General features: G+C 44.9%; 1 protein-coding gene across 1 annotated transcript in view; it reads left to right on the top strand.

The window, feature by feature from the left end:
• Positions 1-26,037, top strand: part of mdn1 (midasin AAA ATPase 1) — a 112,037-nt gene that overhangs the window by 84,038 nt on the left and 1,962 nt on the right. The window contains exons 76-100 of the mRNA XM_056294052.1: positions 306-432; positions 889-994; positions 2,527-2,642; positions 3,729-4,142; positions 5,212-5,438; positions 5,525-5,662; positions 5,968-6,161; positions 6,991-7,152; positions 7,789-7,926; positions 10,487-10,622; positions 11,099-11,271; positions 11,717-11,851; positions 12,146-12,284; positions 13,513-13,823; positions 15,539-15,697; positions 16,921-17,022; positions 18,252-18,450; positions 18,671-18,838; positions 19,901-20,064; positions 20,290-20,379; positions 21,626-21,741; positions 22,146-22,320; positions 23,477-23,550; positions 23,819-23,933; positions 24,763-24,829. Coding sequence (XP_056150027.1) covers positions 306-432; positions 889-994; positions 2,527-2,642; positions 3,729-4,142; positions 5,212-5,438; positions 5,525-5,662; positions 5,968-6,161; positions 6,991-7,152; positions 7,789-7,926; positions 10,487-10,622; positions 11,099-11,271; positions 11,717-11,851; positions 12,146-12,284; positions 13,513-13,823; positions 15,539-15,697; positions 16,921-17,022; positions 18,252-18,450; positions 18,671-18,838; positions 19,901-20,064; positions 20,290-20,379; positions 21,626-21,741; positions 22,146-22,320; positions 23,477-23,550; positions 23,819-23,933; positions 24,763-24,829 — 3,945 coding nt within the window. The remainder of the gene's footprint in view (positions 1-305; positions 433-888; positions 995-2,526; positions 2,643-3,728; positions 4,143-5,211; positions 5,439-5,524; positions 5,663-5,967; positions 6,162-6,990; positions 7,153-7,788; positions 7,927-10,486; positions 10,623-11,098; positions 11,272-11,716; positions 11,852-12,145; positions 12,285-13,512; positions 13,824-15,538; positions 15,698-16,920; positions 17,023-18,251; positions 18,451-18,670; positions 18,839-19,900; positions 20,065-20,289; positions 20,380-21,625; positions 21,742-22,145; positions 22,321-23,476; positions 23,551-23,818; positions 23,934-24,762; positions 24,830-26,037) is intronic.

Here is a 26,037-nt window from a genome sequence, read left to right as displayed (position 1 = left end):
GCGAGTCTGGGATACGACGCTCCCAGCCACATGACGAGCGGACTGCAAGAACGGCGGTTTAATCCACTCGGCCGTCAGAGCGGCTGAAACTGTTTTTATACCTGGTTGTTTTGGGGTACAGTGCTCTGTAGCGCCTACCAGAGGGGAGGAGTTGGAAAACAGGTTGTGATCAGGGTATGATGGGTCTGCAGTGATGTGGCCTGCCCGTTTCCTGAGTCTGTTTAGTTACCCTGTCACCCTGTTACCCTGTGAAGTTGTATTTACGTTTATCATGATTAAGTGTTATGCTGCTATGGTACCTGCAGGTCTGTCCTACCGTAAAGGGCTGGCGTGGAGCCGGATCGCCGACCCAGAGCAGACTCTCTGTATGCAGCCACTAGAGATGACCACGGCCCTGTCTGCTGTCAGGACCCAGGACCAGACCGAGAAAACGTAAAGACCTTAAGAAAGAATCTCGCAGTTCCAAGATTTTCAAATTTTTTCCGTAGTAGAATTGTGTACGAAATGTTTGTTCTTTTGCGTTAACCAAAAAACATTTTTCTTTTTCTTTTTCATGAGAATTTAGGGAATCTGAGATTCAACAGTGCATTTTAGTATTAAGATTCTTTGATGCAGGGCATTATTATAAGGCAAGGGGAAAAAAACCTCTGGATTTTACAGATATTGGATTTACTGACTCAGTTCCTTAGTATGCTGCGTTGTATTATACTGTGGTATATAATTTTTAAAATATACAGTTTTTGATGCTAATTTGAATTTGTCATTGATTGGTTTGGCCTGACTAATCTTCCTGGTAGAATTTGTTTTCTCTTGTGTTCTCTTGTATTGCATTCTGTATTTTGGTCTGAAATGTAGCCGGATGTTTACTGTATTTTTACTTCATTCCAGGTTGTTTACAGACTTGACAGCCGCATGGGAGGGATGTCAGAAATACTACTACCGTTCGTGGGCTAGAAGAACCGCACTGCAGACTGCTGTCCGGTGCGCTGCCAAGGTAAGACTCAGACTCGACTCGTATGTTAAATCATATAAAGATGATAAATGGGGGGCGTCCGGGTAGCGTAGCGGTCTTTGAGCTACTTTGCCAGCTCCGTGTCTGAAGATGAGGATACATTTAGAATATGTCTGTCAGCCAAGTAAGTTAGCACGAGGAACATACAAGCAATATGACTTAAATTTATGGGACACAACACAACAATATAACTGTAGCCTGTCAAAGTTAAGTATTCAAGAGGTGTTGCACTGAGACTGGTATTATTGCCTTGACCAGTGATGGGGACTGGCCAACGAGACAAATTTGGTTGATGTGCTTTGGTGTGAACTACAAATGTATGAGGTTTTATCTTTGATTTTTTTTTTTTTTGGTCTATCTTAACTGTCGATCAAAACTGTTTGCGAAATTAATCACAAAGGCATCCTTTACAATACACAGGATCAGGATCACAGGCATACAGAAATGGTGTAGTCCCCTGTGATTTTACAGACTTTATGGCTGTATAGAAACTGGAGAGGTGGAGGTATGCACTGGAGAGAAGAGGAGTGAAAGTCAGTTGGAGCAAGATGGAATACTTATGCGTGAATGAGAGGGAGGAGAGTGGAATGGTGAGGATGCAAGGAGTAGAGGTGAAGAGGGCATATGAGTTTAAATACTTGGGGTCAGCTGTCCCAAATAACGGGGAGTACACAAGAGAGGTGAAGAAGAGAGTGCAGGCAGGGTGGAGTGGGTGGAGAAGAGTGTCAGGAGTGATTGGCGACAGAAGGGTACTAGCAAGAGTGAAAGGGAAGGTTTACAAGATGGTTGTGAGACCAGCTATGTTATATGGTTTGGAGACAGTGGCACTGATGAGAAGACAGGAGGTGGAGCTGGAGGTGGCAGAGTTGAAGATGCTAAGATTTTCATTGGGCGTGACGAAGGAGGACAGGATTAGGAACGATTATAATAGAGGGACCGCTCAGGTTGGACGGTTTGGAGACAAAGCAAGAGAGGCAAGATTGAGATGACTTGGACATGTGTGGAGGAGAGATGCTGGGTATATTGGGAGAAGGATGCTGAATATGGAGCTGCCAGGGAAGAGGAAAAGAGGAAGGTCAAAGAGGAGGTTTATGGATGTGGTGAGAGAGAACATGCAGTGGCTGGTGTGACAGAGGAAGATGCAGAGGACAGGAAGAAATGGAAATGGAGATCTGCTGTGGCGACCCTTAACGGGAACAGCCAAAAGTAGTAGTAGTAGTAGTAGTAGTAGTAGTAGTAGTATGGCTGAATAGAAACATATCTTGGTTTGTAGAGCAGAAAGTAGGTTGAAGAGCTGTAAGTCATTATGGTTCTCAAATGGTTATTTGATAAGATGACCTCGCAAAGGCTCAGCAGCAAATTCTGGAATCCCAAAAATCTCACTCAAAATTTGCCTGTGAATCGTGGCATTACAGGTGTGTGTATGTGTGTGTGTGTGTGTGTGTGTGTGTGTGTGTGTGTGTTTGTGGGGTTATGTTATGTTATGTTATGTTATGTTATGTTATGTGTTACAGGAGCTAGGTTTGGGGAACATAGAGCGTTGTAGAGGCTTCTCCTCTCACCTGTTCAAGCTGCTTCTGAGGCAGAGACGACGGCTAGCCAAGTTGACTGAACAGTGGGTTCATCTCAGGTCAGTACTCTTACTGTCTGAACACACATTAATGCCTGGGGTTGGGGGGTAGAACAGCAAAGCATAGTGCGGAGGAAGACCTCAGTCAGACCTCTGGAGTGGTCTTCAAGCCCCTAGTGTCAGTGAACATCCGCCCTGCTGAAGGTTCCTTGAGCAAGAGAGACATTGGATCCAACCTGGCACCCAGGGGATTGTTCTGTAGCTAAAGCATGCACCCTCACCTCTAATCCAAATCCTGTGGCAGGGAACAAGTTAAAGAAGAATGACCATTTCAGGGTTACATAAAATATACCATGAGCTTATGTTTTTAATTATTCTCATAATAATAGTAATAATAATAATGATAGCAGTATTAATAATAATAATAATAATAATAGCCTTCATATGATATCTGTGATATTCATAGTGCATTGAACTGGTTTTGCACCCTGTATTTGCACAGTGTGTTTGTACTCTGCCTCCAAAATCATTGGCCTTCCCACAGCCAGCTTCTCAGACATCAACAGCGAAGTCATCATATGCCACTCACTATAGCATGCGACCCCTAAGACCCCCTCATCCCATTCTTTACTTTTCTCCCATCTGGTTGCCAGTACAGGTCCATCAGCCGGTAAAAAGCCTGCTTTGACACGAATTTCATCCCTTATGCTAAAGTCCACTGATAGTCTCTGTTTCTTTGTGCCCATGTCCCCTTGAACTTCATGTTTGTATTTATGTAGGTATATTTGTAATTTAATGTACAGACTGTTACAAAGAATTTTCTCAAGCAAGAAAGTAAAGAATATATCTATATTTAACATGTTCTTAAAATAATTTCTCTCATGATGAGAGCTTGAGGCGTTATTCCTTGGTTGTGCTAATGTACCAATGCTGTTTCTATAGCTTTTTTTATTACTCTTTTTTTCTCTTTAATATTCTATTACCCCTCCACTGCAATGGTCATAAGCTTGAATATAATTTCAGTTTAGTAATAGTAATAATTTAGTTTATAATTCCAATTTTCCCTCGAGGATGAATAAAGTATTCTGATTCTGAATAAAAACAATAATGTTTTTTTTTCTTTTCTGCTTTAATAACCACTTACAGGAGGTTAACAGTCAGCATCCAGGGTATCCAGGACCACCTACAAACCCTCAGCGGGGACTCGGGTAGTGCCCTACCTCCTCAGACTGTTCTCCAGGGCTGGGTGAGCAGGGGCCAGGCCCTGGCCGCCCAGTGTACCACTCTCCTCCAGCAGCTGGCTTTGCTGCTGCAGAGTTGCCCAGAGGACCTCCAGCAGAAAGAGGCACCGGGTGACTCATCGTGTAGGCAGCACACCCTGAGGTGCCCGTCCCCCCTGGCGGCCCACCAGCAGCCCCCCGGCTGCCTGATGCGGAGGGGCGATGCTACCTGGTGCCAGCTGAGCCAGTGTGTGGCCGCCATGCTCCAGCAGACCCACGGTGTTAAGATGGAGCTCGACTCTGTGTCAAAGCAGGGTTCAGAGGGGGCCCTTCATACATGGTAAAAACCTCCAAAAATCCAAACCCAAAAGAGTATCGCTTGTAATGTGTTAAGGGCTTTTTTTAAAAGAATTATTCACCTAAATCAATCAGTAATTATGTTGAATCATTATGTAATATAGTGCAGCTTTCTAACATAACACAACTTCAGGCGTCTGGGTAGCGTAGCGGTCTATTCTGTTGCTTACCAACACGGGGATCCTGGTTCGAATCCCCATGTTGCCTCCGGCTTGGTCGGCATCCCTACAGACACAATTGGCCATGTCTGCGGGTGGGAAGCCAGATGTGGGTATGTGTCCTGGTCACTGCACTAGCGCCTCTTCAGATCGGTCGGGGCGCCTGTTCAGGGGGGAGGGGGAACTGGGGGAAATAGCGTGATCCTCCCATACGCTAGGTCCCCCTGGTGAAACTCTACACTGTCAGGTGAGCAGAAGCATCTGGCGACTCCACATGTATCGGAGGAGGCATGTGGTAGTCTGCAGCCCTCCCCAGATCGGCAGAGGGGGTGGAGCAGCGACCAGGGCGGATTGGGAGAGTGGGGTAATTGGCTGGATACAATTGGGGAGAAAAAGGGGGAACCCCCCCCCCCAAAAAATAAAACACAACATGCTCTGTCCATCTGAATGAGTAACTGCTGTTGTGTATAGTCAAGCAAAGGTCATGGAACATGACCTCAGATAAGGTATACAGTATTGTCAAGGCTCAGCGTTTTCGGTTTTTACCAATTTTCACTGAAAAATCCCCAGATTTTTTAAAAGGAGCCGATCAGTTCAAACTGATTTTCACCCGGATTTTGTTTCCACGGATCCAAAAGTTGTTCCTGTTCGTGTGAGGTTATGTAACAGTGCCCTCTTGTGGCGAAATTCGGCATGCGGGATGGCTTTGAAAAATAAAACCCGAAAACGCTGAGCCTTGAGTATTGTGAGCATCATAATCACCAGTAGCCTCGGATTGCTTTGTGCCCCTGATTTTGGCATTGTAATGCCCATGCCGTTGTCATTAAGTTACAGAAGACGGGGGGGGGGGGGAAGCCAGCAGCTAATTCACTCCACACCTGCTGTTCTCCTCAGGAATCATTTTGGCGTGTGCTGCTCCGGCTTCGACCGGCTTGGCGCTGTGGTAGCCCAAATGCCCGACATGGAGAAGCTGTTCACACCAGCTGTGTGTGTATGCAGCGCAGACAGCCAGCCGGCCATAGCTCGAGGTCTGAAGTACATCCGAGGAGAAGTGGAGGCCAGCCTCACCGAGTTTACCACCTGGAAGACCCAGCTGCTGTCTCTAGGGCAGGAAAATACAGGTAAAAGACATGATAGAAAGTAAGAAAGACAGGGGGAAAAAAGAGGGCGTGGTACTAAATGGCAGCATGTTTCTTTCACTTTGCAGGCCTCCAACACGTGTTTCATTCAGAGTTCTCCGCTGAGCTGGAAAAAACCGTCACCACCGTGCTGTGTGCCATTCAGAGGCTCGTGAAGAGGAGGGAAAGTGAGCATAAGAGAGATGAGCATGGACACGTCAAGAGAGGTAATCCCCGTACAGGCTCAGGCCTTATGGCAGATTCCTGTGTTTGATATGGGCTCAGGACTTGTGTTGCATGTCATCTCCACCCTGCTTTTGCTCTCACAACTTAAATTTTAAAAACTACCCAATTTTATTTCCACTGGTTGAGACAATGGTGAAGAAACGCATTGAACTTTTATCAGGTAACAGACAACTTCATGTACCCTAGTTTTTATTATTTGCTAAAAAGTCGACATTCAAGAGGGTTTTGAAGAGGGATTATATGAGCTAGCACTGTTTATACATCCCATAATCCATTGCTCTTCCAGAGAGTGATGAAGAGGAGGACGAGGAGGAGCCCGTGGAGGATCTGCTGAAGCCCGGACACCTGAGCCGCCTCCTTGAGGAGGACCTTGCGGCTGAGGTGACATGTCTGTCGCTGGGGGAGGTGAGCTCCGCGGTGGAGGAGCTACTAGTTCAACTCCGGACGCACAGGGACTCCTGCCAGCAGCAGCACCTCCAGGTAGAAGAAGCACTGTAGAATCAGAAACACATGCACGTTTCTATGTTATAGAACTGTCAGAGGACGGCATGGTGGCTTACTGGTTTCCTCACGGGGAAAGAGTTGCAGGTTAAATCCCCAGGTTTTCTGTTTGCGTGTTTTTACCATCTTCATGCTGGTCTCCACTGAGTACTCTGGTTTTCTCCTGCAGTCCAAAGACAGGCACGTTAAGTGATCTGGAGACTCTGAATTGTTCATGGGTGTGAATAGTGTGTGACTGATGTGTGTTTGGGGCCCTGTGATGAATAAATGTAGACTAGAAAAGACTGAATAGAATAGAGTAGAATGGAATCTTAAGTGCAGGTCATTGCAGTTATATATTTTTATCTGTCTTTTTCAAACGCTGTTTTATTTTAAGAATTGAAGAACAAAATTGATTGTTTAATCTTTATGTTTATGAGTTATACGTTTATCTACAGATGTAGCTGTAATGTAAATGTAACTGGATGAAGCCTAAAGGCTTCTTCAGCACAGGAGTAACGATGTAAACTCTTCAAAATGTACAGTATAAAGGGCTTCAGCATACTCATACCTGTGATACCTAGTAGGGTTTTAGTCCTTGCTAATATTGTTCTGTTCTCTCTCTCTCTCTCTCTCTCTCTCTCTCTCTCTCTCTCTCTCTCTCTCTCTCTCTCTCTCTCTCTCTCTCTCTCTCACTCTCACTCTGTCTCGCTTGCTGTCTCACTCTCTCTCTCTCTGTCTCTCTCTGTCTGTGTGTGTGTCTCTCTCTCTGTCTCTGTGTGTCTGTCTCTGTGTTTTTGTGTGTTTCCCTGCTGTGCCGTGGGTCCAGGAGCTGAATGAGGCATGCAGGATGCTGGTGCGTCTGGAGCCCCTGCTGGCAGTGTACTCTGACCTGGTCCGATTCTTCCTGGCTGTCTCACTGGGAGCCCACAGGAGCACAGGGAAGCTGCTCTCTGTCCTGGCCAGCATCTTCACCGAGCTCGCTCAGAAGGTAAATTACACATTGTATTGTTGAGTAAGAACACTGTGCAAAGGGGTATGGAGCTGGCATGCTTATCTCTCTCTCTCTGTCTCTCTCTTTCTCCCCAATTTCAATTTCATCTTGCTTTACTGACATGACAAAATTGACATTTGTATTGCCAAAGCATTTAGAAATGTATTTGTACATCCACAATTTATTCCCCCCAGTGAGTGAAACAGAGCATCATGGAGGATGTGACCCAATTTAAAAAAAAATGTAATTTACATTTTTAATATAGAATGCTCAGTCAAATTCTCCCTCACTTATACAACACCCGTACAAACACACTGACAAACATGGTGTAGTCTGTCTCAGAGGCACAAACATACACTCATCTACTGTCTTTCACTCTCACACATACACATCTTTGTGAATTATAGTATTATAAACCAGAGCAGATGATTTGAATAAATCTCTCTTACCCCATTCCTCTCTTTCTTTCTTTTTCTTACTACAGTTTGCACTTTCACATACAAGCAACTTGGAAATTTTCAAAATGCAGTCACCATTAAAAAATAATGTCTTTCTCTCAGATTATTCATAAGGATAACTTAAAGTTGTTCCTCATTAAATTTTGCCTGACAATCCTCTTTCTCTCATCTTCAGGGCTTCTGCTTGCCGCAGGAGCTGATGGCAGGTGGAGACGGCGAGGGAGCCACGGAGTTCCACGACTACGAGGGTGGAGGCATCGGAGAGGGGGAAGGCACCAAAGACGTCAGCGACAAGATTGAGAATGAAGAGCAGGTGACTTTTTCACCCTCATGCAATTGATAACTTATTTGTGTGTATGTGTATGCTGCCCCAACACAGAGGTTGTGTGGTAACTGGAGGGTTGCTGGTTCGATCCTCAGCTCCTTCTTGCAGAAATGTTGAAGGGTCCTTGTGCTAGATACCTAACCCCAAACTGCTGTCAATGAGCTGGTTGTTAACTTGCATGGTTGACACTGCCGTGAGTGTGTGTGTGTGTGTGGGTGTGTGTGTGTGGGTGAATGTGAAGCATTAATTGTAAAATTGCTTTGAGTGGCTATTGCAGCTAGAAAAGTGCTATATGAAATGCAGTCCATTTACCATAACAGATGTGTGTTTTTAATCATGCTGTACCAGTATTTTAAATTTGGTTGTTGGAAGTCCGGGGTAGCCTTGTAGGCCAACAGTTATTTGAGGATATGGAGCCTCTGCCATGTAGGACAGATGAGGCTTCATGGTATTACATATAGCTGTAGTCTAATTCTCAGTTTCATGGCAACTTAAGAGAAAATGAAGAAAAATGCAGATAAATTTTAGCTATTGTTATGACAATTTACAGGTTGATCCTGCGTTCCCACCCCCACTCCCCCTTTTTCTCCCAATTGTACTTGCGAATCATCCTATTTTCGGAGCCGTCTGGGTTGCTGCTGCACCCACTCTGCCAATTCAGGGAGGGCTGCAGACTACCACATGTCTCCTCTGATACATGTGGAGTCGCTAGAGTTGGGTATCGTTTAAAATTTTTCGATACCGATACAAAACCAATACCTCCAATTAAATACGATACCTAAACAATACTTTTCGATACTATATATTATGAAAACCTTATAGGATTATCATCAAACTACTTTTCTATACATCGAGCACCATAATTCATTGACACATTATGTTATTTTGGTTCTGTGCTCTAGCACTTTGACATTGAAAGTGAGGTCAACAATGACAATGAAGTCAACATGCAGACTGACATCTTTAATGTATGTGAGCCTATTTATAAACATCATCATAACCATCCTTACCTGTTTCATCATTGCTAGCAGTGGCACCAGAAGAAGACCCAGCAGCAGACGTCCCAGGGCTAACGTTAACGTTGGCAGCAGCACGGACATTAACGTTATCAAACACAGAGCAGTTGTCCACTCGTAAATTTATCCCATGCGTGATCAGATGTTTCATCATATTCGACGTATTCCCAGACTAGCATTTGATGATCGCTTTGCAGCGGTTGCATTTTACTGTGCCAGGTTTGCTGTTTATTTTTACAAAGTGTAGCCACACTTTGGAACGCATAGTAGCGAACTGAATCTTGCCCGCCAGTTTTCAACTCCAATGCAGTCACGAGACGCACACGCATATCAAATACCTTCATGCTGATTTGTCAGTCAGTCGCCTGTGTACAACAACGCTGGTAGTGATTGGCTGGCTGCGATAGAGCTCACGTCGTCTACCGTAAAGTATCAAAATTTGGCACCGTTTTTTTCCAAAGAGTTTGATACTCGGTAGGACCGAGATATTTCAGTCAGTGCCATATGGGCACCGTTTTCGATACCCAACTCTAGGAGTCGCCAGCCGCTTCTTTTCTCCTGACAGTGAGGAGTTTTGCCAGGGGGACGTAGCGTGTGGGGGGATCACGCTAATCCCCCCAGTTCCCCCTACCCCCTGAACAGGCACCCTGACCAACCAGAGGAAGCGCTAGTGCAGCGACTAGGATACATACCCACATCTGGCTTCCCACCTGCAGACATGGCCAATTTTGTCTGTAGGGATGCCTGACCAAGCTGGAGGTAACACGGGGATTCGAACTGGCGATCCCCGTATTGGTAGGCAACGGCATAGACCGCCACGCCACCCGGACAAGTAGGACTTTTTTGGGCAATAAAACATCATATTCTTTAGGACTATGTATGTTTCTCCAAACAGTGTTTATTTGTTTGCTTATAAACATGATGACATGGGGTTAAAAGAGTTGGGTTAGGCTTAGTACTTTAAATGGTAAATGGACTGCATTTATGTAGTGCTTTTCTAGTCTACCGACCACTCAAAGTACTTTACAGTGGATGTCTCACATTCACCCATTCACACACATTCATACACTAATGGCGGAGGCTGCCATGCAAGGCGCCATCCTGCTCATCAGGAGCAGTTAGGGGTTCAGTGTCTTGCTCAAGAACACTTCAACACGATCTCTGGGGGAGCCGAGGATCAAACCAGTGATCTTCCAATTACTAGACAACCCGCTCTACCTCCTGAACCATGCCGCCCCCATACTTTGCTGTCACTAATGTTGAATTTCGGTAACTCTGGAGGCTAACGCACACCAAAAGGATCATACTTAAAGCCAAAACCTACTTACACATGTAAGATCTTGAAAAGAACCATGGACAGAACAGAAAACCAGATTGTGAGAAAGGTGTCAGGCAGGGGGATTATCTGACCAAGTTTTTGCAAATGTAGAGCGGAAGGACAAGCCTCCGTCTGTTTGACTGAGCCTCTTTTAAAACCATGTCAAGACTAAGATAGCAGTTGTCATGGACTGACTCTGTCCATGTTCTCTCAGGTTGAGGACACCTTCCAGGAGGGCCAGGAGAAGGAGGAACAGCAGGAGAAGGGACAAATAAAGGCGGAGGATAATGCCATTGAAATGTCGGAGGACTTTGATGGCCAGATGCATGATGGGGATGTTCAGGAGCCAGGTGGGTTAACCTCCCTAAAATCAGAATCAACCCAGATAGACCATGCAGCGATACCAAGAGATTGATGGACTCCCTTAAAAAAAAAAAATCTTCTACCTGTCCACCACCGGCTATGTCATTCCTATCATGAGTGTCCGTCCTATCTGAAGTGTCCTCACGCAACACAGTAGCTGAGTTTCTGTCAAACACTGTTCATGCCGGTTTTAAAGTTGAGAATACAAAATGCTGAATGAAAATGCTAAAGTATTAAAATTGAATATCAAAGAACTTTGAATATTGAAAACAGAGTGAATTTTCACACTTGAGGTAAATGTGGACATTATGTGGAGATCATGTTATAAAAGGCAATGGAAACTGATTTTCTTTTCATTAGTTTGATTTAAATTTGCTTAACATTTGGATAGAAGCATGGCTGTGGAGCATCAGCCGAAGGCCTCAAATGTAGGTTTATGTTTGTTTTGGTCGACAATTTGTAGGGGATGATGAAGAGTCAGATAAAGATGATGAAGAAGAGCTTGATAAAAAGATGGGCGACCTGGGTGAGGGCCAGACAGACACTCTGGATGAGAGAATGTGGGGCGATGATGAGGATGATGACGAACAAGAAGGAAGTGACAAAGAGGAAGAGTCTGGCCAAGGCATGGACCAGGTACATTCAGGGTTCCTACACGGGACTGGAAAGTCTAGAAAGTGAACGTGAATTTCCAAGTTGATTTCTGTCTGTGAAGTGATTTACACTCAATCTCTGGAACATATTATTCATGACTGCACGTATATAAGTTTTAGAAACTATCTGAATTAATGCTAACCCTTTGTTTCGGTTCACATATTTTGGCATTTTTCAGGGATAATTTACAGCTTTTTTTTGGCCTAGCAGACATTCCCAATCACATATTGTGTCCAAAACCTTGAAATTTGCTCAGGAATTTAGGATCGGAAACAGAAGTATGACATTTTTTAAATGGAAATTGTGTAGGAATACTTTGAGACATTTTCTAATTAAATGTTGCTTGTTGGCTATTTTTAAAGAAAATCGCTTTTTAATCCAGTGGGCAGATTGCTGTGCTAACTGCCTCTTGTTTTATATTTCTCAGGGTGAATCTCAATTGGTCGCCAAAGATGACAATTTGGGCGCTGCAGATGCCAACAAAAAGGACCAAAACAATCAGGACAGAGACGAAGAATTGAATGAAGACGAGAAAGAGAAGATCCACGAACAGGCAGATGAGGTATTGCTTTGTTTTTTACAGAAAAGGCTTGAAGAAGATATTCTTCCCTGGATGTAGTTGCCAGTCATCTGAAATCACAGAATTTCTTACGTTCCTGCTTTTTTTCTCTCTATATTCCTGTATTTCTACATTTTTCTCCACCTCTAGTTTCTAAATGGAAGTTCTGAGATCTTGTGTTTCTTTCCAAATGTTCATATACCAGAAGCCCAACCTCAGAATGTTCTTCTCTAGATGCCCGTTTGTCTTATACCTGTGGAATGTCTTAACCATGTTTTACTTGCCGTATTTTAAAAGAGGGAATTTGACGAGAATGAGGTGGACCCCTACCACGGCAAGCAGGACAAGAAACCCGACCCTGAGGCCATGGACCTGTCTGAAGAGCTCAACCTGGACAAGGAGGATGAGGAGGCCGGCAATGAGGAAGAGGGAGACGGTGAGTTGTGATGTTGGTTGTACAGACCAACTACACGGGAATATTACTGTTAACCCAGCAAGGGCTGCACAGTATTGATGAAAACGGTGTTGTGCACATTATCAGAACATTGTGATAGCGATGTGAATTGAAATAGATGTCAACAAAACTGTTTTCTATATAATTTGTCGTTCAACCTGTAAGTCCAAAAACATTTGCAGACATGGAAAAGAGATTCCAATTCCTCAGTGTTCAGGGGAAAACAAATCTTAAAGATCCCGTTTATTTAAAATCATGTTTTCCAGTCTCACTATTTGTCAACAGAAGGTTTGTTGATGAGGGGTCAAAGGGCATGAGAAGAATGAGTTTGGATGGTCATGCTGTGAAATACATAATCTTGTTACATTTGGCTGGAGGAGACCCTGATATAGGGTTTGTTATTGGATTGAAAATTAACCAAATCAGTAAATATTTATTTAAAAACTCATTTTGTTGCGTATGTAAAACTGAGGTTAAAAATGCTCAGCAGAGCATTCAATACAAACGCCAACACAATAGCATCAGTGACGATCATAATGATAATAGTAATTTGTAAAAATTGTTTTTGTCTGGCTTTTTTTTTTTTAATATTTTCAGCTGAATTTGCTGATCTGACTCCCAGCCTTGGGCCACAACATGAAAAAAATATAATTTTCCTCTCTTCAGGGCTCAAACAGTCATGAAAAACCTGGAAAAGTCAGTAAATTTGAAAATAGAATTTCCAGGCCCTGGAAAAGCTCTGGAAAATTAGAATTTTGGAAAAGTCATGGCAATCTTAACTAAAGCAGCATCAACTCTGATAGAGATTGATCAACCAGTTATTAGAAAAAATGTAACATTGGGTGGAATCATAGCGGCAGGGCTTTAGCATTGTTTAAGTGCAAAATATGGCTCGTAAAAGTTGTTGAGAGCAGAGTGGCCCATATACAGTATTTGAACTATAGACCGCTTTTCACATCAAGTATCATGTCAAAACAAACCCTTTCAGTAGCAACTCTTGATCATGGAAATTAAACTAAAGGTTATGGAGAAGTCATGGGAAAGTCTTTGAATACCATTGGTGATGAAGTGTATGAACTGTGCCTCTTGATTTTAGACCGAGTGACGGACAGGAGCCCCTGGTCAAAAGATCTGTAATGCTGTCAAATTGGCATTAAAAAGTCATCTTAATTCAGCCTTTCGGCTTCTTTTTCCTTCCCTTTCCCAGAAGAGAATCCATTTGACATGGACGAGAAGCTCGGGGCCGCGGGTGAGAAGGAGGGCGGAGAAGAGGAGGACGAGGGGGGAGCGGAGGGGATAGAGGAAGACCAGCCCGACCAACCGGGGGAGGAGAACGGCCTGGAGCCCAAAGCTGAGGAGGAAGAGGAGGGAGGAGATGAAGGGGCCGAGGAGGATAAGAATTCGGCTGAGAGAGATGAGGAGGGAGAAGGGCAGGAGGAAGAGGAGAAGGAGGACAGGGGACAAGAGGCAGGAAAAGAAGAGGATCTGATGATTCCAAATGACCAAGGCCAGAAACCCAAGGTATGTGGTATGTGAGATAACACCATAGTCCTTTTCCCAACACTGAGTGCTTTACTGGTTTTTTTTTTTCTCTTTTTATAACAAAGCAACAAATGCAGACCCAAGATGGTGGTTGTGGTTTTTTTCAGAGTGCAAGACTGGACTCAGATGTTAATGTCCCGAGTTTGACATGTTTGATATGCACACACTGTATTCTCATAGAGACGTTCTCAGACTGGGTGTCCAGTAGGAGGTTTTTCTGAGCTCCAGCATCCTTCTTCAGTTGTTTTCAAATACAGTCTACTGCTTGTACCCATCTGCAGCCACCTTTAGACAGGATGGTGGACTCGGCATCTTTTTTACAGAAGGTTTTTTTTTGAGCTGACCAGTCACAGCTTTAGATGGGGTGGGGTATTGAAAGCTGTTGCCATTGACGACTGTAACAATCAAACAATAGGTTGGTATGATGCGGTTACTGTTGTAAACAATGACATCATACCAAATCCATTTGTGCGCGGGGCGTCCGGGTAGCGTAGCAATCTATTCTGTTGCCTACCAGCACGGGGATCGCCGGTTTGAATCCCCGTGTTACCTCTGGCTTGGTCAGGCATCCCTACAGACACAATTGGCTGTGCCTGCAGGTGGGAAACCGGATGTGGGTACGTGCCCTGATCGCTGCACTAGAGCCTCCTCTGGAATAGCGTGATCCTCCCACGCGCTACGTCCCCCTGGCGAAACTCCTCACTGTCAGGTGAAAAGAAGTGGCTGGCAACTCCACATGTATCCAAGTAGGCATGTGGTAGTCTGCAGCCCTCCCCGGATCGTCAGGGGGTGGAGTAGCGACCAGGACAGCTCGGAAAAACAGGGTAATTGGCCAAGTACCATTGGGGAGATACAGGGGAAAATCCAAAACAAATCAATTTGCAGTAGTTTTTTCTTTCTCTCAGCACATTCAAGTGCTTTTCAATGTGCTGACAGGGTCCTCTCTCCCAACCCTCCCAGTGAAGACTGGGGGAGAGGATAAGTCAAAGTCCTTGAAGCTAGGTCTGCTTGTTAACGGTCATTAAACAAAGTCCGTTCAATGTCTGATATCTTACAAGTAATTCTTCATGCAAGATTAATAGTTTAAATAAGCTATAAATAATTATTTATAGCTTGCAGCTGTAATGAGTTTCCTCCATAGGGTGTCTGGGCTCAGCCTGAGAGACAGGGTGAGGAGCTCGGACATCCGGAGGGAGCTTGGAGTAGAGCCGCTGCTCCTTCGCTTCGAAAGGAACCAGTTGAGGTGGTTCGGGCATCTGATTAGGATGCCTCCTGGGCACCTTCCTTTGGAGGTTTACCGGGCACGGCCAACTGGGAGGAGACCCCGGGGTAGACTCAGAACTCGCTGGAGGGACTACATGTCCAATCTGGCCTGGGAACGCCTTGGGATCCCCCAGGAGGAGCTGGAGGGCGTTGCTGGGGAGAGGGATGTCTGGAGTGCCCTACTTAGCTTGCTGCCACCGTGACCCGATCCCGGAAAAGCGGCTGAAGATGAGATGAGATGAGATAAATAATTATTTAGGAATTTACGACTTTCTGTTGACTACTGTACAGAGTTTGGTGTGGGCCGAGTGTTTGATATCGGTACTGATATCAGAATATTGCATCACTACTTTAAAGCTCAGCACAATCATCCACGGCTGGTTTTAGCTCCCTTCCAGTTCTTCAACCGTTTTCATCTCTCACCCTTGCAGGAGGAGGAGGACGGGGAAGGAGATGATGACGAAGAACAACCGGAGTCTTCAGGGAGGAAGGAGCACAACACAGACGGACAGACCGGAGATCAGAACGTCCAGAGTGACACTGCTGTGGAGCTGGCTGGGGAGGCGTCGGAGAAAGACCAAGCTAAAGAGGTGCAGCGCCATCTTCATGTTACTCCAACTGTACAGTCTGATATCCTGTGATGTAACTGGGCCAGGATTGTTTTGGTGGGCTTGAGCTGAATTTCCAGCTTGTTTGTCAAGGTTTGAGCATGAAGTTTTAATAATGCTGGTGGAAAAAAAACTGCTTATACTAATGGTTATACTAATCATCTACAAATTATTTAAAAATGCTATTGCTCGTTGCGAAGGTGAAAGTTGCAGTTTTGGACAAGTGTGGTCACAAAAAGGCCAAACTCCAGGGGTTTGGTTCTGCTTGGGCAGCAGTACTCTTTGGATTTGGCTTAGGTCAGATCCTCAAGCTTGATTCTGATTTTATTACACACACACACACACACACACACACACACACACACACACTCTCTCTCTCTCTCTCTCTCTCTCTCTCTCTCTCTCTCTCTCTCTCTCTCTCTCTTTCTCTACTGTATCATACCTATACGTTCTGAGTCTGACAAGAGTGATGGGTGAGTCTCTTTTCTCTGCTGTTCTCATTTGAAATGACCATGGGGGGCGCCCCGGTGGCTCACCTGGTAGAGCATCTACCCCATAAGGCTGAGTCCTTACCGCAGCGGCCTGGGTTCGAATCTGGCCCAGGCCCTTGTCATCCCCTCTCCCCTCTCTCCCCCTGCCTTTCCTGTCTCTCTTAACTGTCCCTATCGAATAAAGGTGGAAAATGCCAAAAAAAAAAAAAAAAAGAAAATCCTTAATATCATTAATCTTTGAAATGACCATTCACAGAGACCCCATGATATTTGGTATTAACAACTATCTTTGACTGGTTTGTCACTGGTCAAAGCAAAAATTAAACAAAATCCAGGTTTAATGCACCCAGGACCAGTTAAGGAATGGACCCAAACTCTAGTCCTTATAATCAACAAAGTGCACCTCATCCCCAGTGAACACAGAGAAACAACGTTAAGAGACACACATTCGTGTGTGACCTAGTTATCAGTCAAAGGAAGAGGGCGTGATGTGCCCATCATTTGGACACAGGAGAGTTAAATCACATTTTCATTATGTGCACCAAAGATGCATCGTAATGCTGTGTGTGAATCCAGCTAAATGAAATCTTGATGAAAATTCAGACAGGAGACGAGTGTTAATGCCACATGTTGAGGAGGAATTAAGGGGTTTCTCAACTTGAAACTGCCGTTCTACATGACCAGTCATTTTGACATCCGTCTGGGTTTTTTCAGGAGCATGGGAGTGGAGCTGCAGACGCCAGCCAGTTCGAGGGGCACGAGTCAAAGCTAACAGCCAGAATGGCTTCGCAGAGACAGACACAGAGCAAGACCCAGGTATGTCTGCCCTCTCAGGGTGAGCACTAAAAATGTGTACTACGGCTATCTTTGTCAGTTTGTGCTACCCGTATCTTTGTTTGTATAGCTGCTTTTGAATTTATGAATGGGAAAACCGAATGGAAATGCTAAGATATGGAAAGGAACTCTGGAATATTGTGTTTTTATCCTTGTGAGGAAGTTGGCCTGTTGGTACAGAGATTATACATTAAAAAGTGATGCAAATCGGGCTTTCAGTTATCTCCAATGGCATCTACATTTTTCCAGCCCCTTTTTTTCATTTCTTTAAAAAGAATTGATGCATCCGGGTAGCGTAGCGGTCTATTCCGTTGCCTACCGACACGGGGATCGCTGGTTTGAATCCCCATGTTACCTCCGGCTTGGTCGGACATCCCTACAGACACAATTGGCCATGTCTGCGGGTGGGAAGCCAGACATGGGTGTGGGTCCTGCTCGCTGCACTAGCGCCTCCTCTGATTGGTCGGGGCGCCTGTTCGGGGGGGGACTGGGGGGAATAGCGTGATTCTCCCACGCGCTACATCCCCCTGGCGAAACTCCTCACTGTCAGGTGAAAAGAAGCGGCTGGTGACTCCACATGTATTGGAGGAGGCACGTGGCAGTCTGCATCCCTCCCCAGATCGGCAGAGGGGGTGGAGCAGCAACCAAGACAGCTTGGAAGAGTGGGGTAATTGGCCGAATACAATTGGGGCAAAACAAGGGGGCAAAAAAAAAATTGATGGAGAAATCCTGCAGCTAGGGAGAATGTTAAATTGCTTAAAATCAGCTAATTGAATTTGTTCAGATTCTCACATATTTACTTAAAGTTGTCTTAATGACATTACATTTAAGGCTACTTGAGTCTATCATTCAGTGGTTTGGCTAAAAACAACAACTGAAAGCAAGACAAACAAAGTCTGCCATTTTCAAAAACCTTCAACAGAAGTCGTTTGCTGGGATTGCTACATAGCTGTGTGGATACTGGCAGTGTGAGCCCAGTCTTTGAGGGGAAATGCATCAGACACCAACAAAAACACCCAGCCAGCTCTTGTGCTTCGAAATGTTAAAATCTGGACCGTGACTTGGTGACTTTATTCAACAAGAATTTTTGGCTTTGTTAGTAGCACTTAGCGTAACTAGTACACTATGCTTAAGGAGATGTCACACGTTGATGTATTAACGGAAGTATTGCTTATGTCTCCATCATCATCGATGTTGAATTTTCACTCCAGAGCTTCAAGCGGAAACCCGGACGAGCGGACAATGAGCGTTCGACCGGCGACTACAATGAACGCGTCAACAAACGTCTTCGTACAGTGGAGAGTTCGAAGGAGCGGACCCAAGACAACAAGCAGAGTCAGGCCGAGATGGAGTCAGATCTGTATGAGCACATCAAACAGGGAGAGACAGCCTATGACGCTCAGACATACGGTCAGTAATTCTTCACTCAACACTTCATGGGAATCTGTACGACATTTCTAATGTGAGAAATGACAGCCTCAGAAGGAATCAGTTTGCCTGTTATGGTTTTTAAGCTCTGAATAACTAATTGCTGTTGCTCATGGCAATCATTGATATTGAAACTGTGCTATTTAGTCATAGGATCAGATTTTTCAATTGGTTGATTCTTTACTGATCTTTGTGATAATAGATGTTGCCAGTGCAGATCAGCAGAAACAGGCTGGGCAACAGCAAGACCAAATCCAAGACGAGGACGATGTTGCCATGGATACAGAGGAACAGGAAGAGGACCTGAAGGCCGTTGAGGCCCAAGAACTAAAGCCCGAGCAGCTAGACTCCACCAAGGCCTCCCAGAAAGGTGTCAGTTCGTTCCACTACACACAAACAGGAAGGACAAAGCACACTCGCTCCTTTTCAGCAGCGCCTTAAGCTGTGTTCAGACACCAGGTTGTGTATCACTGGTGTTGCTGGTGGTGACCGCTTGTGGATGTATTGTGCTGCATTCCTTCAACTAGCTCTGATGTGCTTACAGATTTTTAGCTCGTAGTTAAATATGTAATTTATCAATATGTAACTTACCAATTTATGTATTGTTCAGGTCACCTCTTTCATCATCGTTTATCATGATAGTCCTGTAGCTGAAAATCGTATAAAACCAGGGAGCCGAAGATCATAATGATAAACTTCACATCCGTTTTGGTTTTGGTAGGAATTGGCAAGTGAGAACCAAAATTTGGTTCATTGTTTCAGTATTGTAGGTAGGAAGTGAAACGCCTGAATCTGGTTTGCAAGGTTCCACCCCAGCCATAATGTCAAATCGCCCCATCTCCCACTCACTCTCAGAAATTAATCAAAGGGCATCCAGGTGGTGTATCGGTCTATTCTGTTGCCTACCAACACGGGGATCGCTGGTTCGAATCCCCATGTTACCTCCGGCTTGGTGGGGCGTCCTGCCAGACAGAATTGGCCGTGTCTGTGGATGGGAAGCTGGATATGGGTATGTGTCCTGGTCACTGCACTAGTGCCTCCTCTGGTCGGTCGGGGTGCCTGTTCAGGGGGGAGGGGGAACTGAGGGGAATAGCGTGATCCTCCCACATGCTACGTCCCCCTGGCGAAACTCCTCACTGTCAGGTGAAAAGAAGCAGCTGGCGACTCCACATGTATTGGAGGAGACGTGGTAGTCTGCAGCCCTCCCCGGCTCGGCAGAGGGGTGGAGCAGCGCCCGGGACGGCTTGGAAGAGTGGGGTAATTGGACGGATACAGTTGGGGAGAAAAATGGGGAACCCCCCCCCCCAAACAAAAAAAAGGAAGATTAATCAAGTTTGGCAGCGAGATGGCGGAGTTTCCCAGTTGTCCTTCCAAGGGACAACTGTTAGTCTCCATGCTAATGTTTCCTCGGGCATTTCAAATCCTTCTGCAGGTCTGGACAGTGGGGAGATGGAGGCCCAGCAGTGGGGAGAGGAAGAGAAAAGTGAGGAGGATAAATGGAAGGATAGACAACATCCCAGTGACGTAGAGCATCCAGAGCGGAGCACAGAGTCCACAATTCACACCGTCCCTGAGCTGTTGTTGGAACAAACACAGGTACAGAACAACCCACAGATATGATTGGTTTTTGCTACTTTTATCTGGATTTTTTTTAGTGACGTTGATTTTTATCCCAGCTACCAAGTTCCTGTCCATGCTTCATGGTGAATTGCCCATTTGTGTCAAAATGGTGCTATCATGTAATTTGTAAAATGTAATTTGATGCATCTTTGTGTGTGTCTGTGTGTTTCTGTGTCTGTGCTTTTCTGGTAATTGCCACAGAAACCAGTGCAAGATCCAGAGAAGATGAGAAGGGAGCTGGAGCTCCAGCTGGAAGCCTGGCATAAACAGGCGCCAGGGACTCCAGAGGAGGTGATATAAAGTTTATCTTAGTTAGGATTTATTTAAAAATGAGATATCTATTGTTTGGATGACATCTTATCTACCAATGTTTCTCTTGACACCGAATTAAATCACTTAAAACTCAATCTTACGGGGCGTCCGGGTAGCATAGCAGCTTATTCTGTTGCCTACCAACATGGGGAATGCCAGTTTGAATCCCCGTGATACCTCCGGCTTGGTCGGGCGAGAGAGTGGGGTGATTGGCCAGGTACAATTTGGGAGAAAAAGGGGGGAAAATCTTATGTTCATAGCGATTTAATTGTTTTTTGTATGTCAAGTAACAGTTACTTAAAGACAGAAATTGTTCATATTTTTCCAGTAGGAAGATCGATAATAGAATTTAGGTGATGCTAATCGTGTCAAAATTGACGTGCACAGTTTTGTTGTAACACCACTTTTATCCTGTGAAATACATGTTTCAGTTCAAAATTCAACCAAAATGTGATTACATCTGCAAACGTAAACTATACAGTACTGTTGGGACCCCTGAACCCCCACCCAGATCCAAAGGATGATTACAGTCAAGTCAAGTCAGTTTCATTTGTATAGCCCAATAACACAAATTAAAAATTTGCCTCAAGGGGCTGTACAGCAACACAACATCCTGTCCTTAGACCCTCGCATCGGATAAGGAACAACTCCCTAAAAAAACCCTTAAACAGGGAGAAAAAATAGGAACAGAGGAGGGATCTCTCTCCGAAGATGGACAGCGTGCAATAGATGTTGTGTTTACACAATTTACACAATAAAACATTGTAAGAGGATAACATAATTATAATGGAATTATAAAATTTATGAAGAATATGATGAGCAGGATGCCAAGCAGTGTCCTGACGCCACCTGAACAGCCCAGGACCCGAGCCACACGACTGGCATCACCATGTAAAAAACAAAAGAGATTAGTCACACATGTTAATGAGAGAAGGAGATAACGCTGAAACAGGGTAACAACATTATTATATTATTAGAGTGTGGGTACACTATAGCACAGCAGCTCTGAGGCTTGTGAGGATTCATTAACTGGCTAAAGGACACGTCGTCAGTGTTTAATGCTCACTGTAATGGAAATTAAAACAACGCCTGGGAGATGGAAGGATGTCCTCCGCTGAGCCAGTCTACATCGCCATTCCATCGTTTGTGAAAATGGTAGGATAGGGTCCGCCAATTAAAAATCTTTCATGTGCGGATGTCTGTCTTGTGTTTGTCTGTGGTCCAGGAGAGTGTGGCGGCAGCCATGTGGCACCAGTACCAGACGTTGACCTCTGCCCTCTCCCAGCAGCTGTGTGAGCAGCTTCGGCTCGTCCTAGAACCCACTCAGGCCGCCAAGCTGAAGTCAGTACCATCCGTCCCACTCTCACAACAGTTGAGAATTGTCCATTGTGCGATATACAGTCTCTACGAATAAAATACATAATTGGTCAGAAATGCATTACAGCCATTAAAAACATGTTAACCCATCCTCAGATTGTTGCAGTTCCAACTCTTGTGGTCACGAGAGAGCTAGTTTGTGATTTAATTTGATTTGTGTTGCGTTTTTCCATTGTGTGCAGAATACTTCTGCATCCCTAGCCACCCCACGACTGTACGCATAACCACAATAAGCAGCGCACTCTTCATGTGTTGTTACTATATGTGAGCATAATTTGCATCAGAAGGTGAAGTTTCCTCAACTCAGCCAAAGGAGTTTCCATCATTTAATTTGTCTTTGTCCCCTGTGACCTTCCGCCGCTCCGCAGAGGCGATTATCGAACGGGGAAGCGCCTCAACATGAGGAAGGTCATCCCCTACATCGCCAGCCAGTTCCGCAAAGACAAGATCTGGCTGAGGAGAACCAAGCCCAGTAAGAGAGAGTACCAGATCTGTTTGGCGATCGACGACTCCTCCAGCATGGTAGACAATCACTCCAAGCAGGTGAGTAAAGCTTCGAACCAGGATAATTTGCTGGCTGACCGATTATTTGCTGTTTGTTTGAGTTTAAACGCAAGTAGCATGGCTTGTACTGTGGCGGGGGAAGTCCTGGTGAGGGTGTACAACAACAGCTCTGTCTGACCAAACAACAATCTTGTACAGAGGTTTGGCTCCAGTCCCTCACATTTAACTAAGTGCGGAGCAGGAGGCTTTGGAGCCCATTTTTTAGTCTTTAGTGTGACTGACTACTATCTGTACTCCAAAATCCCCCAAGTTAGACGCTGTCTCAAAGAATCTGAAGAGAATAAAACAATTCTCACCAGAAGAGCAGGAGACACAGATTCAGTGCTTGTTAAATCTAACCTGGCATTCTATGTTGCCATGCTGAAGATGTTAAGATTATAAGTAGAGTCACTGCTGAAAATTGCAAATTAAGGCAACAGGCCAAATTAGATGGTAAAACCACAGAAGTAAACCGCCATGACTGTTGCCCCGACTGTTGCCCTGACTGTTGCCCCGACTGTTGCCCTGACTGTTGCCCTGACTGTTGCCCTGACTGTTGCCCTGACCTCTAGAGTAATGGTTGATGGTAAGTGCTTATCTAACTATCCAAAAGGGGTGGGTAGAGCAGGCAAATTTACCAACAAGAGTCAAAAATGTACCCACATTCAGGGGCATCCGGGTGGCATGGTGGTCTATTCCGTTGCCTACCAACACGGGGATCGGCAGTTCGAATCCTCGTGTTACTTCCGGCTTGGTCTGCCGTCCCTACAGACACAATTGACCGTGTCTGCGGGTGGGAAACCGGATTTGAGTGTGTGTCCTGGTCGTTGCACTAGCGCCTCCTCTGGTCGGTCGGGGTGCCTGTCCAGGGAGGAGGGGGAACTGGGGGGGGGATAATGTGATCCTCCCCCGTGCTACGTCCCCCTGGTGAAACTCCTCACTGTCAGGTGAAAAGAAGCGGCTGGCGACTCCACATGTATCGGAGGAGGCATGTGGTAGTCTGCAGCCCTCCCTGGATCGGCAGAGGGGGTGGAGCAGTGACCGGGAGGGCTCAGAAGAGTGGGGTAATTGGCCGGGTACAGCTGGGGAGAAAAAGGGGGGGGGGTCCAAAAAAAGAAAAAGTTTCACTGATGAATTTGTTCTGTTTGTGCTGCAGCTGGCCTTTGAATCCCTATCGGTAATCGTCAATGCTCTCACTCTACTGGAGGTTGGCCAGGTGTCTGTTTGCAGGTAAGATGCTCAGCTGCTGAAATAAGGCCAGTTTATCCTTACGACGCTGATACAACACACGAGTTGAAGTTGGCAAATACAGTTCAAAAAGAGATTGTGATAAGACGTGGAAAGAAAAGTTAGAAAAAAGAAAGCAAGTGTGTGCTGGTGAGATGATGAAAACAGCCAAATGAAGTCATTGGAGCATGTTTGTGTTTGTAAGATTGTGTTTGTAAGTATGCTGTCGTCATCCGTCACTTATGTACAACTGATTCGGTCCCTTCTTTAGTTTCGGTGAAACGGTGCAGCTCCTCCACCCCTTCCAGCAGCCGTTCAGCGACGAGTCCGGAGCCAGAATCCTGAGGCTTTGTCAGTTCCAGCAGAAGAAGACCAGGATAGCACAGGTAGGAATCCCAGTCCACTCTTCCTCAACTCATCCCTCCACTCAGCCTTACCCTGGCATTCTTCCTCCATCCAAAGACGAACTACACCCGTGTCTGCTGTCATGCATTAGGCTTTCAAAACATTGTGGTTTTCCATTAATTACTTTAAAGAATTTTACTCGATGGGCAAACTTATTTGTTCATCAGTTGGTTTCTTTATGACTGCTGTTATAGAAGCAGCGTTATCACAGGAGGAGCGGGCCAGGCTGGTAGACTCACAGTAGCATTTTCCTCTTATTCAGTGACTTAGTGTTGTTGGTAATATTTTACTGGGAAAAGTAGGAAATGGTTGGAGAGGAGAGGAGAATACCTGTTCATGTATAGGGTTTGACTTTACACTTTTAAATGTGCAGTTAAATTGGAACCAGTAGGGGGCGAAATAAAAACAAAACTATTTATCCATTACTTCATGAATGGCTCATGTCCTTTCGATGTGATTTATCTTCAACGTGAGTTCAAGTCATCGTGAAACCGTCTGTAACTCACGAACCATTTTAGCCAGCGAAGGCCGATTAGCAGCAATACTAGCAAGATGTCGTTACGCGTGTATATTTTTGTATACTTTTACACTGAGAAGATTAGCATATTAACCATTGATTGAACGATTAATATTATTATTATTAATGTCCATAATGGTGCAGGTCTCTCTGCTCCCTCAGGGGGGCGCTAAACATTTAATTGCGAGTGTACCATTAAAAATAGAATGAAGTGTGGCTGTGTCTGAGCGAAACTATTTAACTACTATTTTGATATATCAGACTTACACCCCCATGGTGTCTTTGTTTGACAGTTCTTGGAGACTTCCTCCAAAATGTTTGCAGCAGCGCAACAGCAGAACCCACTATCTACAAACTCAGGTACGGTATCACACTGTGTTGTGTTTCACATACCAAGCGCTAAATGTAAAAAACAAAAACAAAAACAGGATGAAATTCATTACCAAAGGTATTCAAGTAACAATTTGAAGACTGCTGATCGAAAACAGGGCTTAATGCTGTTGTCACTGTGCCACTTTTTGTCGTTGTGGAAACATATTTTCTGAAATACAAAGTGAACATCAAGGCTGCATTTCACAGGCTCTGTATTAACAACCCCTGATATGTTTACCGACCCTTGTAGTTTATATCCAACATCCCAGAATATTCATGAAAGTAAGTTCTGCAAAAAATGGAAAATGGGTGTACATGCACAGACACACATGAAAGCACACACTGTCCATCCATCCATCCAACCATCTGTAATCCAAACTACTTATCCTGCTCTCAGGGTCGCGGGAATGCTGGAGCCTATCCCAGCACTCATTGGGCAGCAGGCGAGCAGACACCCTGGACAAGCCGCACACATTTAGTACTAAAAATGATAGAGCCTGTGGATGATATGCTTGACAGCATGTATACCTGCAGATTTGAGGAATTTCACTCGGATCTGACCAAGTACTCATTATCTAACCAAATAGATCTGGTTGTGATTGTTGACTGGTCTTGACCAGTGCAGGTTAGGTAGTCTGTCCTGGACAGCAGCACAGGTTCTTGGCCACTATTTGGGGAGCCTCATCAATTCTGATAAACAATTTGGTTGTAACATGGTGACATGGTGGTAGAAAGCAGATACTAAAATTAAGAACTGTCTCCAATGTTGGTGGAAAAATATTAATTTCCTCTTCCTGGATGGCTTGTACAGTAATGAACGCCTGCCAGTTGCATTCACCTCTGTGCTGGTGAGTAAATGAGAACCATGCTGGATCTGATATCTTCACAAACAAGCCTTTGTTTGTCCAAGAGACTAGGGAGTCTGAGGATCAGTGCCAAGTCCTGTGAGTTAAAATAAGCTGTTGTCATATCCACAAAGCCCCTGGCAGAGTTGATATTTCTTCTTTTTGGAGCTGGGTGATGTAACTCAACCACTCAGATCTACCTTTAAACAGTGACCCACAATGTTGTAGCAGGCCAGTGAGAAGTGACAGAAACTGACCTCTTGCTTATAGGAAGCGAGTTATCCTCTGTTAGCACTGAATAAACAAGGTCATCTAGCTGAGTGAATAAAGCGAGCTTACTGCAAGCACACA

This window comes from Lampris incognitus, chromosome 15 (assembly GCF_029633865.1).
Source record: "Lampris incognitus isolate fLamInc1 chromosome 15, fLamInc1.hap2, whole genome shotgun sequence".
Lineage (NCBI taxonomy): Eukaryota > Metazoa > Chordata > Actinopteri > Lampriformes > Lampridae > Lampris > Lampris incognitus.
This window is presented reverse-complemented; position numbering and strand designations above follow the sequence as displayed.